This window comes from Python bivittatus, unplaced genomic scaffold, assembly GCF_059951505.1.
Source record: "Python bivittatus isolate LINGU-HERP-01145 unplaced genomic scaffold, Pbiv_v1 ctg000040_np1212, whole genome shotgun sequence".
Lineage (NCBI taxonomy): Eukaryota > Metazoa > Chordata > Lepidosauria > Squamata > Pythonidae > Python > Python bivittatus.
Genome location: NW_028277032.1, coordinates 3,653,669 through 3,670,186, shown reverse-complemented (window position 1 = coordinate 3,670,186; position 16,518 = coordinate 3,653,669). Strand labels below are relative to the sequence as shown.

Below are 16,518 nucleotides of genomic sequence, written 5' to 3'. Positions count from 1 at the left end.
GTTGAGCAGATTGGGAGCAGTCCTACACAGATGCCCCATTGTGCCTTCCTGCCCCCCGCCCCAACTCCACATCAGAGCACTCCAAATCTGAAATGACTATTACCTACCTCATCAATGCTTTTCTTAACTTCTGGTTTTTCCATCTCCCCGCAGGCAAAAATCAGATCGGCCCCGAGGATTCGGATGAATTCCAGTTCTTCGTGCAAACTGTCAGTCTCCTCCTTGATTGTCTGCAGGGGAGGGTCAAGCAGCAGCAGATGGTTTATTAGCAAACTTGGCCTACCAGAGCAACTCACATATATCAGCAACTGTGTTTCTGAAATTGTGGCTGTAATCAGAGTTTATTCCTAGAGTACAATGCTTATACAGCAATTTATACCATTGCTATAACAAAGTACAAAGTAGCAGACAAATGGTGAAGTAGATCAAAGAATGGGATATGTTCAGGTTTTTCACCATTCTTTTCACTCTGTGGCTTGTTGTTGCTTCCATACCCATATCACAGATTTTAATTATATGGAAGAAATATTCTAAAGTTTATTCTTAGAAAGGAGGTCACAGCCTGCTGAAACAGAAAGCTAGCATAATATCTCTCCTTCCACCAAAATTGTTCCAGCAATTGTTCTGAATAGGAAATCATAGAATTAAGATGTATCTCTTCTTAAACCAATGCCTTTGGCCAAGTGGGAAAGTCTGAATTTCCCTCTCTTGGCTTTCACAACTCTTTTGAAGAGCTCACGTTAAGCACAATTTATGGGAACGGATTCCAGAAGTTAACAGCCTGCAGAGTATGAAGCATAAGAAACGGTTCTGTCTTCCTACCTCAGCTGCTTCAATCTGCTGTTTGATGATTGATGGATCAATCCCAGGACTTTCCAGGTCATGGACAATGTCCTGTGTATCTCGGATAGTGGTTAGGAGGGCAGCCATGTCATACCAGAACTTCTCTGCCAGCTCCAGAACATCAAGGAACTTGATTTCACGTTCCTCAGCCCGAGCTTTGATGTCTTCCCAGAAAAATACCATCTGATCTAATTTATCCTGGATGTCTGAAATGGAGTAAGAAGGATTAAAACTTCCCCATAAACCTACAGGGAAAAAAAATCCTACATTCTGTGCTAGGAAACATGTGGCTGTCCAGATCCCATGCAACACCAAGGAAGGGAGACCATGCGCGAGTCCTAGATTTCAAGCAATTCTAGCACCTTACTTTTGGCTGCCAGATCTCTGTCTGCTCCTTGGGATCGTCCAATCAGCTCTTCTCCCCGGCGCTTCAGCCCTTCAAAGGACGGCTGCAGCTTCTCCAGCTCCAGTGTGGCATTTTTATTGTCACCAATGCATTCCCGGATCTTTTCAACCTCAGCTGGGATCAACGGAGGCATGCGCAGGCGGGAGGAGAGGTGCTCCAGCGTCTCCAGCATTGGCTCTATCTTATCATGGAACTGAATGGAAGGAAGGACCACAATGAAGTTCCAACTGGCTACGCCAAAGGGCACGTTTACCTCCTTGCTGCTTTGACTGATTCTTCTTAGCCAACATGCTCTTCTCTATGTATGATCTTTGCAACTTCCTCTCTGGAGTGTCATATTTTTTGGAAAGATTAATCCCAAGACACTGGTTAACATTATCAAAACCAGTTGCTGCGACTAAGAGCAAATCCTGAAGTCAAATATTTCATGGAATTAGTTATGCCCAGAGTGGTCTATCCTCCACTCTCCCTGTTCCTGCTCCCCGCACCCTTTATGATCTGCTATGAATTCTTGAAGGAATAGGTAAAAGCACTATCCTACATTTGAAGGCATTAAGGATTCAAGTCAGGGAATTAAAATGAGAACTGAAACTCCCAAATCTTCTGCAAGCTTTGGATGTGATGTGTGTGCCTTTGTTTGAGGCCTTTCATAATAAAATCCATTTCCTTTCTATGAGGAGCATCAACTGTCATTCAAGCTCATGTCTGGAGGTGCCCCATGGGGCATTTGCCTCTCCGAGGTCACATTATAAATTGCTTCTGTACCTGCCTGAACTCCAAAGCAGCCCACCCTAGAACACGGAGCAGCTACGGGGGTCAGGAAGCCAACTATTTCAGGTGTGTTGAGAGTGGGCTGCACCATTTTTTGGGAACCAGGTACTCGGGCCTTCCTTGTTCCTTCAAGAACTGCTTCCTTAAAAGTAAGCTGTGTTAAGCAAATCTGCTGTTGAGCAATAATGTGGCTGGGGGAGAGGACATACTCTGGCTTCTCTAGGAAGCTCTCAGTGGGGGAAAGGCCTCAAGGCAGAGAGAGAAAGCCACCTTGTTTTGACTTCAGCTGAAGCATCAGTGAAATACATGATCATGAGAACAACATTTTGTCCTCCGTCACCCTTGCTTTCTCCAAGATTCACATTCGTTGTTTCCTGGGGCGGGGGGGCGGCATACAGAGACAGCAAGGCAGTTCTGCTCTCTCCAAACCAGGGGCAGCAGCAGAATAGGCCACTCCTAATTAAGTAACTGGGGACTTTTTCATGCATCTTGCTAAGAATTCACCCCGGAGCAGTCAGTACTCCTGGATGCAAGAGGGTCTTTCACTCGCTGCTCTCAAGTGGGCGTGACAGAATTCTAAATGAGGACAACAAGAGCATCATCTGATCAAAATATTTTGGCTAATTCAGAGGGCAGGAAGCTTGTTACGTGGTGAGGGGATTCTTACCTCTGCAATCTGTCATGGTGGAGTCAACACAACAATGAATGGTGACGCGCACGCAGGGAAGACGGTAAATGGGCACCGAAACAGACAACGGGGAAGACATTCCACAATGGGAGGGGTGATGAGAGGAAAAACTCAGCATTAATGTGAGGGTAAACTAAAGGGAGTAGAAATGACTAAAGCAATATAAAAATGTATTCTAGAACTACCTTCAACAGATGTGACACAGAACAAAACCTAACATAACAGCATTAAGGATTAACAACTAACTTCCACAAGACAAGTTGAAATGAGGGGACAACAAATGTGATTCCTTGCATAAATCCAAAACGTTGTGTTGCCAAAAAGGAAATTAAACAAATCTGATGAAAAAAAACCCCTATACCAAAACAACAAAACCTCTGTTTCTCTTGACAATAGAAATTCTTTGCCAAACTTCTATTTGCCTCCATCCCCCTTTAATCTCTTAAGCGAAGAGTCTTTGTGGTCCCCAGGGAAGACTGAGGGGGCCAAATGCCCCTCCACCCCCAGCTGTTACTCTCCCAGGGAGAAAGCCACAATCGGTGCACGGGAACCTTCCTCCCAGACCAAGAGAGCCTTCTGGGGCAGGGGGATTCCTACTGGGACCATGTCCTGGGGTCTCCTTCAGGCCCTTCTCCCAGCTCTGCCCGTTTGCTTTCCAAAGGACTGACATCTCTTGGAGAAAACAGCACAGTGTGCAGTTTGGCTGCATGAGCTGCTTGCAGAGGATGACAAAATAGTCCACCCAGCCCCATGCTACCCTACTCTGGCAGCCGAAGCTTGGCGGGGGGTGGGCTGGCCCATCCACAAAAGGCCAAGACACGGTACCCTGCCCTGAAACAGGGCCGCTGTTTGCCCAAGTGACCTTCTAAGCCACTTCTGAATCTTGTCCTTACTTCCGGGTCCCCCCTTCTGATTTTCTTGCACAGAGATTGGAGGCGTGTTTCTATTCCTTGGCCCTGGCTTCATCTGATGGTAAGCAACAGCTTTAGCAAGGGAAGCCCTACTGTGAAGGTTGCAGGCTCCCTCAAAGAGACACAGTCTCTTCTGGAGCTATGGCAGAATACATCCCAATCCATGTTCCCCCTACCATCAGGGTCCTGCCCTGTCCTAAGCTCTCAAAAGCCAGCAACATGTTCCCAAACCTGGGTTGACTGGGAGATGGCCTCATCGAGGGCCAGAGCCCGCTGGCGGACCTCCTCCTTGATGCGGGAGTATGAGGTCTCTGCTGCAAAGTACTTCTCCTGCACCATGGCCCCTTCTTCAGGGTTCAGCTCCTTCAGCTGAGGGCCAATTTTCAGCAGCTTATCAATGTGGGGCTTGTGTTCAGCAATTGATTCCCTCAGTTGCTACAAAGAGAAAATGTCAAGCATAGAAAAAAGTAAAGCTCTTGCTTTCATCTGCTCTGGGATGCAGAGACCCCAAGAGCATGAAGAGAAGACAAGAGGTAGCACTTAAAGCCCAAAATATTTACTGGCTCCAGAAAATAAGGCATTGCTATATATAGGCAACAATTTGCTCTGAGTTTCACAAACTATACCAACCTCAGTCAAGAATAACTTTAGCAAGCCGGGAAGCCAACATGCAAGTTTATTGTGAATACAGGACTCAGCAAGGAAGTCAGACCTCCATCCTCTCTTTCTGACTTTAAGCACAACATGTGCATTCGTGTATTGGGCTAGCCATGCATCGTTTCAGTCTCAGTTGGCTGAATAAGCCTGTGTTTGGCTCACGCAGTGTATTAATACCAGGACAGACCACGTTTGAGGTCACTGCAATGTGCCCAGCCAATCTGAAGCATCATGCTGCTACCCACAGCAGGCTCAGCCAGTGAGCCCAAAGCGGAACAAATCTGTCTTCTTAGCAAGTCTAACATCAGTCAGGAGCCCCTTCCTCTCCTCTCCCCCGTCCCAACTGGCACCTTTTGGCCAGCCTGCTCCTGCTCCTCCAGGTGACTGCTTTCAACTGCCCTCTTTACACCGGTTGACTTGTCCCTTTTTCAACAAGCGCTGGTACCGTTTCCAGCCCAGAACAGCTCAAAGGCAAGAGCAGCTGCTGCTTTCTCTGCTCAGAAGTGGGATGTTTCCCAGCCCCCCAAAACCAGTGTAACGAGGGGCCCATTTTTAAGCCCTGCAGACTCAATTCACCGTTTCCCAAAGGCACGCATGCACGCACACAAAGGTGCACACTTACCCTCATATCTTCCTGCTGTTGCTTGAGGTGCTCGTGGTCAATTGCTGGAGGAGGTAGCTGCCCAATCAACACTTGTGTCTCCTCAAGCCAAGGACTGAGCTCCTCGTAGGTCTCCCAGAACTGGTTGACGAGGACCTGGGCCCGTTCCAGGCGAGCATAGCGCTCGGAGTGGAGGTGGCTGGTCTCATCATATTGCTTCAGGAGAGACTCGGTCTTCTCCTGTTGGAACAAGGGCACAGTTTGGGGCAGGCCAATGGGGCGCCCATGCACAGGGCAGCCTCCAAAGGCTGGATTTCCAAACTATCCTGGGCTTGACCTTCCTCAATTGTTCCTAGGCCCCAGGATCTACCTGCAGCATGGCTTTCTGCTCCTCTCCACAAGTTCCCAAAATCTCAGTTCGCTGGCTGAGCAGTTCATCCACGGAATCTTTGTGACGAATGATGTCAATGGAGAAGGCCTACATGAAAGAAGACAATGCTAACACATCTGAAGCACAAAACAAGAGCAACTGGCTGGGTCTCACCACCCTGTTCTTGATCATTGCATACGCATTCTGTCTACACTGCTTTCTGGGTGCTCCTGGCCACCTAAAGAAACACAGTCTTCTATTATCATCATCATCATCATCATCATCACCACCATCATCATCATTGTTGTCGTCATCATCATCTTCTTCTTCTTCATCATCATCATCATCAAAATGTTTATTGTATCTTTCCACACAATGGGGCCCAACGGATCTCTCAAGGGTTCAATAAATCCTAACAACTCTCCTTTGCTGCCCTGGAAGCAACCAGCTCTCCTGTCCCTTTCCCTTCATCCAGAACATCTCCTTCAGTCAGCCTTCCTTTGCTCTCCACCTGAACTTAACTTGGCCTCTTGCTCTCCTTGTCCATCCATCCCCAACTCCACTCCATCTTCCAAGCTTGCTACTCCAAGATGGCCTCCCTCTTTCCCCCTTGGCATACCTTCTGCACTTGCAGCTGAGCGGTGGTCTGATCCTGCTCCAGCCTAATTGGGCCAAGTGCCAACAACTTCCGCCTGGTCTCAGCAACCCAGGCGAGCTCCGCATCGGCTGCCTGCTCGTACTGTCAGAGAAGAAAGCACAGCCAGGTTAGCTGGGGAAACTAACTGGCAAAAGGCAGCTATGGTGGGGCATCAACAAAGCTGCACACACCAGGTACATAGTATCTGGATGTGGGGAGGGCAAAGATGCTTCAGATTGAGGGTAGCACCCTCATGGTACTTGCCAGCAGCTCCTTAAAGGAGCAATACCTCTTTGTAGGCCTACTCAGATGCCCCCTGGGCTCAGCAAAATACCTGTTAGAGTTCAGGTGGCAGCAATGGTCACTGCCCCTTTGCCACCTCCTTAATGTCACCTGAATGCCAACGTGCATTTCCTGGAACTGCCTGGCTCTCTGAAAGCTCAGGATAAGGGCACAGACTTTTTAAGGAGCTGCTGACAGGTACAGGGAGGGTGCCATGCCACATTTGAATACTGCACCCCTCTCTGCATATGTCTTCCCCATCTGGGACCTCTTAAATATGCTGGGCCAGACATCTGGGGCACAGGGGAGTGGGAAAGGCAGTGCTGCAGAAGCAGCAATTCCAGCCTGGTGCTGCATGGAAGGAAAGGAGTGGCGCAAATTGTATGAAAGTGGAAAAAGCAGGGGAGTCCAGTTGCATAATTGCAGTCTGATCTGTCCATAAGAAATCCAACTTTTATTTTAGGAGAGAACTGGAGGCCACACGCCTCTCCCCGGCAGAGTGCGTGGGACCCAAATGTTCAAACTACTTTGCTCCACACATTTTATCCCTTAACCCACAAAACGTCCCCAAAGGACAAATCTTGGTACGCTGTACCAAGACTGGCATAGCCCTCAAATAATACGCCTGCCCTAGGGGAACACCCCCACCCCCACCCCCCAGTGCTTCCTTTGTCCCCAGGAAGCATGTGAAAAATGGGTTTTGGTCCCTGGTGCTAGAACGGTGCCCTAATGCATGATTTCTGAGAATTGGTTTGGGTGATTGGGGAAAAAAGACCTACACATGGCCTGCGCTCGAGCAGAGCACCCCAGAGAGCTATGTCTGCATCGTCAAGGGTTTCCAAGGCACTCCCAGCCTACCTGCTGAGACCGTTGGATGGCGGCATCTATCTCTGCCACCCGTTGCTTGATGGTGTCACTTATTGCTTTATACCGCTCATTGGCGTCTGAGACCAGCTTATCTAATCCTTCGCGGGCTCGCCAAGGTACCAGTTCAAGGAGGGCATGGCTCACTTCATTCACGGTGTCCAGGATAAGCTGGTGTTCCATCACCTCCTTCTTCAGCTCCTGGGGGGAAGAAGGCCGGCCTCTGTGAGCAGGCCATCGAGCTGGGGCAGGCTTGGCTTTATCAAGTGACTGAACACTGCCTCAGAGCTCTTCCCAACGCAAGGACAGAGCTCTGCTTTCTGCCTCTGGAAGGGGACAGGCAAGGTGGTGACTGCTCTTCCTACTGAGGATGAGGGAAGCTTCTCACTGAGAAGCAATAGTCCGATTTCCTACTGCCAGAAAGGAAAATCCCTGTATCCTGTTTGTGGCAGGAAGAAGAGGGCAGCAGCAGGCCATCTCTGACCCGGCTTGGAACTTGGCTTCCCTGGAAAGCCCCTTACCTTCTGCCTCTGCTGGAACTGAGGGATCTGCTCGCCGGTGGGAGAGTGTCCTCCCCCAGACATCAGCTCCTCTTCCACCTGGCTCATCCAGCCCGTCAGCTCTTCATGCGTTGACTGGAACTTGGTGGCCAGCTGCCGTGCCTGCTCCAGCGTACGGAGAGCCTTTGAGCTGGCAGCAGTGATGTCTGAGTAGCGGGTCTTGATGCCATCCAGTTTCTCCTGGATGAGCAGCACCTCTTCCCCTGCAGAAGACCACCAAGCGTTTGGCTTGAAAAAGTCACCAAATGCGGATCCAGGCTATGGGAGGGTGCCCTCAAGCTGGGCATACAAGGCCTGACTCACTGACCATCCCACCTGTGCAAAATTTTGGGCTGTGAATTCTGTATTTTGCAGAGCATTTTAAGGGTACTGTTTCCTGCACAGTCCCAGTTGTGGTATCTTTGGGCAGAAGAAATGGGTGCAGGTATGGCTCTCATCAATAAGGAAGGTTCAGCCTCCAGATCTGATTTAGCAGCCTTCTCTCTCTGCATCCCACGTTTGGCTCTTGGCTATGAAGTGGGAAGAGGGCTTGGCCCCACTGTCTGACAAAATGCCCACCTGCTTGGGCTGGGTCAGTGGTCAGTGCTTTTTAATTCTATGTGCCTATAGGCTCTTGAGCTTGATAAATCAATAACACCTATTGATTTATCAGCCATAAAGGTCCAGCAAAGGTGAGCAGACCAAGATGTCTTTGTCATCCAGTAATAAGGGAAGAAAGAGCAGTTACTTAGAGAGGAAGTGGGAGTGTCAGCATGCGCTTGACCTGAGCCTCACACGGGTGTCTGAGAGCAGAGCAGCATCGGCCTTCTTTTGCAAATTCTCCCCCCAAGTCCCTGCAGTTTTCTGGGCAAGATGTTTGGATGTGGTTTGCCAGTGCTTCCTTCCTAGGGCTGAGAGAAAGCGATTGGCCCAAGGTCCCCCAGCTGGCTTCTTGCCTAAAATGGGACTAGAGCTCAAGTTCTCCTGGTTTCTAGCCTGGTGCTTTTAACCACTACACCAAACTGGCTCTCTCCAGGGGGCTGACTCTTGAGGAACTGGGCAGAAAGGGTGCCAAGCCCCCCGCCCCAAAAAGGGGGGTCTGCTTGAATCTAGAATCTCTCTGCAGATCCTGCCTAGGAGTGAATACAGGCACTCTGAAAAGGAGTTTCATCATGAAATGGCAAAAGTGTGAATTTTGCAGAGGTGGGTTACCAGAAGCTTTTCTTAGCTTTACAAGGAGGGAAATGATGGGCAGAAGGCCTATGATGGGAATCATAGATACACAAGGCCTCTGATGGGAAACACAACACCCAGCCACCTGGTGCATCTCTGGGTCTGATGGGCTGGATTTTAAGTCCACCCTTTCAATGCCCTGTCCGCACGGCCTTTTTCCCAGGCCCTGTTCATTTTAGAAGGCAGGGAAGGAGCCGGGGGGCTACAGCAGCAACTTGTGCACACATTCTGCAGTCAGTGGGGTTCCAGAGGTCCATCCCTGCCAGCTGCTGGAGAGGCAAGGCAGGTCACCTGGCAACTTTTCCTCTCCTACCTGTGGTTTGTTTCAGGAGGGCCTGCCCGTTCTTGATGGCCTGGTCAACGTGCTTCTTGCGGTTCACAATCTCGTCATTCAAAGTCTAGGAAGAAAGGCAAGGGGGAAAAAACACCCTCAGAATGTGGAGCTTCCCTGGAAAAGATCTTGGGGTTTGTGAAGGACCGAAGCATGTGATTTGGGGTCTTTTAATGTTGCTTAACCTTGTTATCTTTATGGACTGTTCCTTTAATCCATAAATAAAGCAAAATAATTCCCATCAGAGCAGGCAAACTGGATCACCACACATCACTGCTAGATGAAGCCTGCCCAACAGACTGGCGTGTGTGTGTGTGTGTCTCCTGTGCAGCAGTTGCAGCCAGGTAAAACAGATGCCTTGAGCAGGCAGCAAGGGAAGGTGCCCGCTACCTATGCCAACAGGAGGGCCTCCAGCCCAAGACTGGAGGGACAGGGCTGAAGGGAACACCTGGACCTCCTCCTGCCCCTGATCCTGCTACCATATGGTCGGTCTGAAATGAAGCTCACAGCTTTGGAAGGGAGATCTGTTGGTTCCTTGCCTGTGAGCAGAATGACCCCTTGGCTTACTGCTGTTCCAGGTAAGAAATCCTCCTGAATTCACTAGTGGGGCCCCTATTCTCACAGTACATCTTACTCTCGTAATGCACAGAAGATTATTCCCCGTGGATGGTTATATCTGCCAGCTTCTTTTCTGGTCCTCCCTCAAGGCAACAAAGTCACCAGGGCCAGATTTCACACACACACACACCCCGCCACTGCAGACCTCCCTTTTACTTCTCTGGAGAAATGAATGGCTGCAGAAGATGAGAGCTGCAATGGGTCAAAAACTATCTTGTGCTCCCTACAGCAAGAGGCCTGACCTCAACAGAAAGGAGCTTCAGAAGCTGCAGCTCCATCCAAGGATCGGGCTAGAATTGGGCAACAGAACCTCAGGGAGAAAAAAACATTTTCCACCCATCACTACATGGCTCTCCTTTAAACGGAGACGCCAGAACCAAATCTTATACGCAAAGCATTTGCTGAACCACTGAACTGTGGCCCCTTCTTTGCAAGAAGACCGTGACAAGAGCTTGTCTGCCTGAGCACACGGACCCACTCTGAATCCTGTGTCCCTCAGAGACTCTCTCCATCCATCCGTATGTTTGATTTGGTGAAGATCAAAATGAAATGATTCAAATCAACAGGAGCAGGGAAGCAAAATAAACACAATCATGAAAGACGGGAAAGATGGATCAATACCAGCTGGCCAGAATGTTGCTGCTGCAGGACCTCCTGTTTGTAATCCTTGATGGACACCAAGCTCAGCTTGTCCTCAACCTCAGCCAACCAGTTGAGCACCTCCACTTCGTCCTCCCCAAAGAGCCGGGCGTTGGACAAAGCCTGATCGAGAAGGGCAGCCTTCCGGCTGCATCGGTCAGAAACCTCAGCGTGCCGGGACTCAAGCAGGTCGAGCTTCTCGGCAAGTGAGGCCTGCTCAGCACGGCAGCTTAGCAAGGCCAGGGAGTGCCCGATGCTGACCACCTGAGTCACCGCCGCGGCCTGACTGTCTATCTCCTCCTCTAGTGCCTGGAAATCCAGGAGAATTAAGAGAAAGAACAACAGAGGAAAAAACAAGCAAACAGAAATATATGGTTGAAAATGGAATAAACATAAAGGGGAAAAATTAAAACACAACTGAATAGTGAATACAACTGAAAATTGTGTAGATGCAAAAATGTAATTTACTAAAGTAATAGTATCAAATAAATAGCTATAATTATAACAAAGAAACCAAAAAAAAAAAAGATGGATTTTCTTTTATCATATCCTGGAGTCCAGATAAGTACTGAGACAGAACATACTACAACTTTTTTTTAACTGCTTGAACATGATGATTACTAGCTTGGTTTGCAAATGATAGTAATTCAGCATTTTAAAGCATGGTTTGTTGAATAAGCTATCGCAGCCCAGTGTGTATTTAATGCTCAGCAATAATGGGTGAGGTCACACTAACCCAGGTAAATCAATCAATCAATCATTCACTGAATCAATCGCATCATGGCTTAGCATTATGCCTGAACCAGGCCAAGTTCTCGCTAATATTTCCTTCCGCTGGATGCAGATGTCAGACCCACCCGCAAATCTCCATTCTAGGTATCAACCAGCCTTCCCTAGCTCAAGCTCTGAAATCTGCTTGACTACAACTGCAATCATGCACAACCATATGGCCACGTAGAGTATGCTAAGAAGCATGATGCTCCACGAGTTCTTCAACATTTCCACACTAGACAATAGGTATGTATCTACAGAAACATTTATAACTGTTTCTTAGAAGAAGAAAGTGGAGCTACCAAGGCTGTGGTCAGAGGACACCACACCTGGCTTGACAGGTGTGGTAGGTAGCCGAGGCCTTTGGCTTCTTTTCCCTCCAGCTGCAGCCAAAAGGAAGACCACCACCAGGAGTCACAGGGCCAGCAGATCAAACACACCATAGTCTCTGTCGAAGAGCCAGCCAAGGAAAAGCACTGCCCCAAGCACAGGTCCTGCCCCTTGGATACAGATGTGCTAGGCCTGCCGTTACCCAGCGAGACTGGCCTAGATACGCAAGGGAGCCAGGCCCTGGGCCACAGTAGGGCCAATGGGCACTGTGTATGGGATATGCATGCCTGGAAAATGGATCGGCCACCTGGGGGCTGACTGCATTGCCCCCCATGATTCTCCTGAGGGCTTTGATGTCACTCTTCAGTGACACCCCCCCCCCCGGCCACGCACCTCTTGACCAAGTGGAGCCACAAGCACTGCTCAATAGTTTGCATGAATCAAGTCAGGATGCTGTGACTTCTCTGCCTGAGAAGCCCCAGCCACAGTTGAGAGATGTATCGAATCATCACAGTGAAGTCTTGCTCAGATCATGTGATGGCAGGACAGAAGAACAGGCAACGTGGTCATATTATTTCTACAAATGCCTGCAGAACATCACCTTTCCACCGAACGCACTTGAAGAAAAGCTGCCCTGGAACCTTCTGTACTTGCTGAGCAGTCATCTAGAAGACCAAGTGCAGAAGGACCACCTTGTCTGGACACTGTTAGGCCATGAGCACTGAAGGCCTACCAACTATCTTGCCTTCCAAGCTTTTTACCACTGCGTCAAGTTTGCTCTCTCACACAGCCTGGGCCCCACTCAGGAATCTCCCCGTCAGAGCAACAGAATCTCTGCTTGGTGCCCTCCCACCCCTTTTCTAACCACTTGGCAACCATTTGCCCACCTTGTGCCGTGCAATCTGCTGCTGGATTTTGGCAGTCTGAGTCCCAATGGGCTCAGAATTGGCCAGTTTCTTTTCGGTCACTGATAACCAGTCAGAGATGGGCTCTGATGTCTCATGGAACTGCTTGGCCAAGACCAGGATCTCCTCCAGCTGACCCTGCCTGTGGAAAGGAAACAAAATCATTCAGAAGTCAAAGTCTGTGAGACAATGGCAGATTCCTGGTGAGGCCAATTGAGAATCCGTAAACAGCCACAGCTGCTCCATATATTCTGCTATGCCCCATTACAGCAACTTAATCTGGCCAGGAAAGCACGTTAAGCCGTGGTGTGTTCTGGCTTAGCACAACACCTGAACCTGGAGAACAGATTAAATTGTTGGAAAGACAGAATGTCTCGCTGCTCTACTATTTTTCCCCTCACAGCAGCCAAATACTGAATTATTTTTTAAAACTTGGAGGTTGGAGATCAGTGAGCCTCATTGGGCCACCACGGCAGTGAAAAACTACAAATAGATAAATCATTTGAAATACCCTGAAAATAAACAGATCTGGAAGTAACACAATCTCCTTCTGGCAAAGGTTGCTGGGATCCTTGAATTCTTTGAAGGAAGGAGGGCCATCCTAAGCCTCTGCTTGACAGTTGGCATGACTGTCAGGAGTTGCCCAGAGAAAGTGCTTAATGTGATCCACAGATGTGGATTCCCAAATTCCAAAGCACACATAAACATACTGTATGATGCAACCTTGAAAGGAGAGCCAGATTACTTAGGAATCTCTTATTCTGCAACTAATATCCACCTCAGAGAAGCAAATTTGATCAAGAAATTAATGCAAAGACTGCAGATTAATCCCTATTCCAGTTTGAATTCTCCCCAGCACTGGAAGGGGCATGAAGCCCTTCAATCATCATTTGTGGCCCTTGAAGGGCCCTGTGATCATGATTACTGTAAATGGGTGGCACGATTTCTTGCAAAATTGAAGCAGATAGAAACTGCAAAATCCCCAAAGTCCTAGAAAAACCAACCCTACTAATATAGATTACATGGTCTCTTCCTTCCCCATCCTTGCCCTGTTCTAGCTGATCTAATCCCAGTTCTCCTATGTAACATGCAGCTTGACTCCAGTTTGAGTAGTGATACCTCTTTAATCAGAGGTGGCATGTACAAATCTTTCAGACATATCCTCAGAAATTAGCCATGGAAGAAACTGGAGTACAAAGGAATCCTTAAAGAAGGGAGAGGAAGAACACACAGAAACAGAACGAATCTTTTCATCGGTCTTCATTGTGGAAATGCCGATGACCAAAAACATCCACACTGGTGTTGATCGTTCAGGGAAAGGATAAATCAAGAATTGAATTACATATGGATGAAACAAATAAAAAAGCCACCACCTGCCTGATGTTCATGGCATTCATCTGAGAATTTGTAAATAACTCAAATATGAAATTGCTGAAATCATTCTACTGTATTCAGTGTTCTTATCAGGGGATGAGAAGAAAAAAAAAACAAGTTAGGAGGAGCTAGAAAATTTCAGGCAAGTTAGATTAATATCTCTCCTGGTGTAAAGGAGTATGGAGATAACCTTGAATGCCAGAACTGTTAAATAAACAACAATCTGGCCATGGGAAAGGAGGGGTGAGAGGATAACCCCGCCTTGATTCTGTTCAGTGTAAGAGGGGACAGAGGGATATTCTGACAGCCTTTCGAGATTCTGTTGTTATATCCTGTAACAATAAAGCAGAATCCTAGCCGTTCTTGTAGTGTCTGTTCCCTGACCTGGCCTCCTTTGAAGAGCTGGCACCTGGATATATTAGGGGAAAGCATAATTAAAGATAGAGGTATTAAGCCAGGGATATCCTACTTTTGGAGTTGATGAGCATACGTAGAATCCTCACAGCATGTCCTAGAAACCGAGGATCTCCCAAGATGGCAGCCTCAAGGGGTGGATCCCTTCCCTATTGACATAATTCTGCAATGGGGTGTGTATCGAGTCACAAAACCCTCAATGACCAGAGGTTCCTCCTCACTGCCCCCACTAATCCCCTCCCCATTGTCTTCTTGCTGGGCAGGTGAGTGTACTTCCAAACCAGGTCTTGGACTGTGGCCCTCCACATTTTCACTTTCTCAGGGGCATTCATTTCAGTCCTGGTGATGCTAGAAGTAGTAGCGTCCTATTTTTAATCTTTCAGTTGAAAGAACTGAGACATAAAAGACAATGGGACAAGGCTTCTGGTGGGCACCAAAGGAGGTGGAAGCAATGCCCAGAGACCTCACGTTGCCAGCCCTGTGTTCAGCATGCAGAACAACGCATTTGCTCCCCTCTCTTCTGGAGTCCTTTCAGTGCTGCGACCTGGCCACCAGAATAGCATGAATATCCAAGGGACAAAAGGAATTGTAGGGAAAGAGGCAGGAAACGGTTGAAGAGCAGGAAATGGAGCGTGGGAACTGACATTGGACGGAAGCAGGCGGTGGGGTTCCTGAAGTAGCTATAGCTGAAAGAGGGTGGATCACTGTGAGAAATTATCTGAGGTTAGTGGTTAGCCGTAAAACCGCTGAGTTGGAGGAGGACAACAAAATTATCCAGGGTACGAAGAATCCCAAACTGCAAAGACTCCCAAAGAGATTCCCCCTCCAAACGAGGTATCTGGGTTAACAAAGGCCATTCTAATTAAGCGTACCCCCACTGGAGTTGCAAATCTTAACCACACGCAGACTGTCGGGACCCAAATTAGCAACGACTCCCAGGTGAGCGATCATCACAGTGGGTAACCGCAAACCAGTGTTGTGCAGGAAGCTATGACAAAGGCAAATTCTATGTTGGTGAAAATAAAACTGCCATTGTTGTAACCTTTACACAGATCTGTGAGATGAAATGCTACATTCAGTTCTATTTGCTCGGCCTTTTCAGAAACTGGTGCTGCAGAGTTGGAAAAGCGACAGTGAAAGGCGAGGGGAGCAATCAGGCAAGTGGGAAACCGTCCCTCTGGGGGAGGCTGCAGCCCCCTCCCTAACCTGGATTCTAATTCCCCACATCCAGAGGCAACACAGCTGGCCAGCATTTTCAAAGTCCAATCCATATGGAGGGCACCAGGGACTTTGGGGGGGAGGCAGGATTGAGTGAAAGAATTTCATGCTTTGACAGACTCTCTCTCTAACCAGCGAAATTGATCAGCTATAGATTCAGACTGGCAAAATCATGGGAAATGGTGGACTTGCTGGGCAGTGCAGAAGAGGCTGCTGGTTTAATTCTCCTTAGCGGGTTTCTGCCAGCAAAGCACGTGCAACCCTCCCACACCCTTGCCTTGATTTCTGAACTAAGACATTCAGAGGCTGAATTCGCTTGAGGACAGATGGTTGAGTGTGGAGTTTGCTGTAATTCTGTAAAATCCCTGGAAAAAAGAAGTATTTTTCAGCCTCTCCTAAACTGTCACAATGGGGGGGCCAGCCTCAGCTTGAGCAGCAAATTATTCCAGAGGGTGGGTGGGCCCCACCCTAGAAAAGGCAGAAGCAGCTCAGAAGCACACTTGCAGTCGGGCCCAGAAAAGGTGTCCCACTGAAACTTGAAGATGAGGCTGATGAAGTCCTGCAAGTATCTGGCCTGGAGCCATAAAAGGGTTTCTGTGGCAAATGGTACTGAGCCAGAACCTACTAGCAACCGGTGCAACGCTTCAACCCAGGATGAGCAGCGTCTCTGGAAGCATCCTCAGCACCCCTGTTCCACACTCTCGGCATGCTTAGGTCTTGAGACCATCCCCATTGGGTTCTGTCCTCCCCTGCCTTTCAGCAAAAGCCCCTCCCATCACTGCTGTCCAGCATCAGTGTTAGAGCCGTGGGACCACCCAAGCAGTGAGCCTGGTCTTAAGGGAAGGTGCAGTCTCTCTGGGATCAGGCACGTCTCCCAAAACTGAAGTCCAGCTCCCAAATCAGAACAATTCTCTGGTCCTGATTGAGTCGCTTCAAACAGTTCTCCCCTGTCCAGCCCTTAAGGCCCAAAGATGTGCAGAGTCTCTCAAGGCACCCAGCTTAGAGCTCACAGGAAAAAAGAATGACAGCTGCACATCAACAGCGCACTGCTGACCACTGGTTCCAGACCCATGCATGCTCCTTCCCAGCAGCTTCGTAGAGTTATTAAACAGCAAG

At 48.6% G+C, this 16,518-nt stretch overlaps 1 protein-coding gene across 15 annotated transcripts in view; it reads right to left on the bottom strand.

Annotated features, from left to right (window-relative positions):
* MACF1 (microtubule actin crosslinking factor 1) overlaps positions 1 to 16,518 on the bottom strand; it is a 305,205-nt gene that overhangs the window by 28,066 nt on the left and 260,621 nt on the right. For all 15 annotated transcript variants that reach the window (XM_088153923.1, XM_088153929.1, XM_088153958.1 and 12 more), the window contains 12 exons: positions 12,379 to 12,538; positions 10,373 to 10,699; positions 9,116 to 9,200; positions 7,552 to 7,793; positions 7,025 to 7,231; positions 5,867 to 5,986; positions 5,248 to 5,355; positions 4,899 to 5,117; positions 3,851 to 4,054; positions 1,211 to 1,442; positions 823 to 1,049; positions 108 to 230 (listed from right to left, as the gene is read on the bottom strand). In XM_088153923.1, the coding sequence (XP_088010049.1) occupies positions 108 to 230; positions 823 to 1,049; positions 1,211 to 1,442; positions 3,851 to 4,054; positions 4,899 to 5,117; positions 5,248 to 5,355; positions 5,867 to 5,986; positions 7,025 to 7,231; positions 7,552 to 7,793; positions 9,116 to 9,200; positions 10,373 to 10,699; positions 12,379 to 12,538 (2,254 nt within the window). The remainder of the gene's footprint in view (positions 1 to 107; positions 231 to 822; positions 1,050 to 1,210; positions 1,443 to 3,850; positions 4,055 to 4,898; positions 5,118 to 5,247; positions 5,356 to 5,866; positions 5,987 to 7,024; positions 7,232 to 7,551; positions 7,794 to 9,115; positions 9,201 to 10,372; positions 10,700 to 12,378; positions 12,539 to 16,518) is intronic.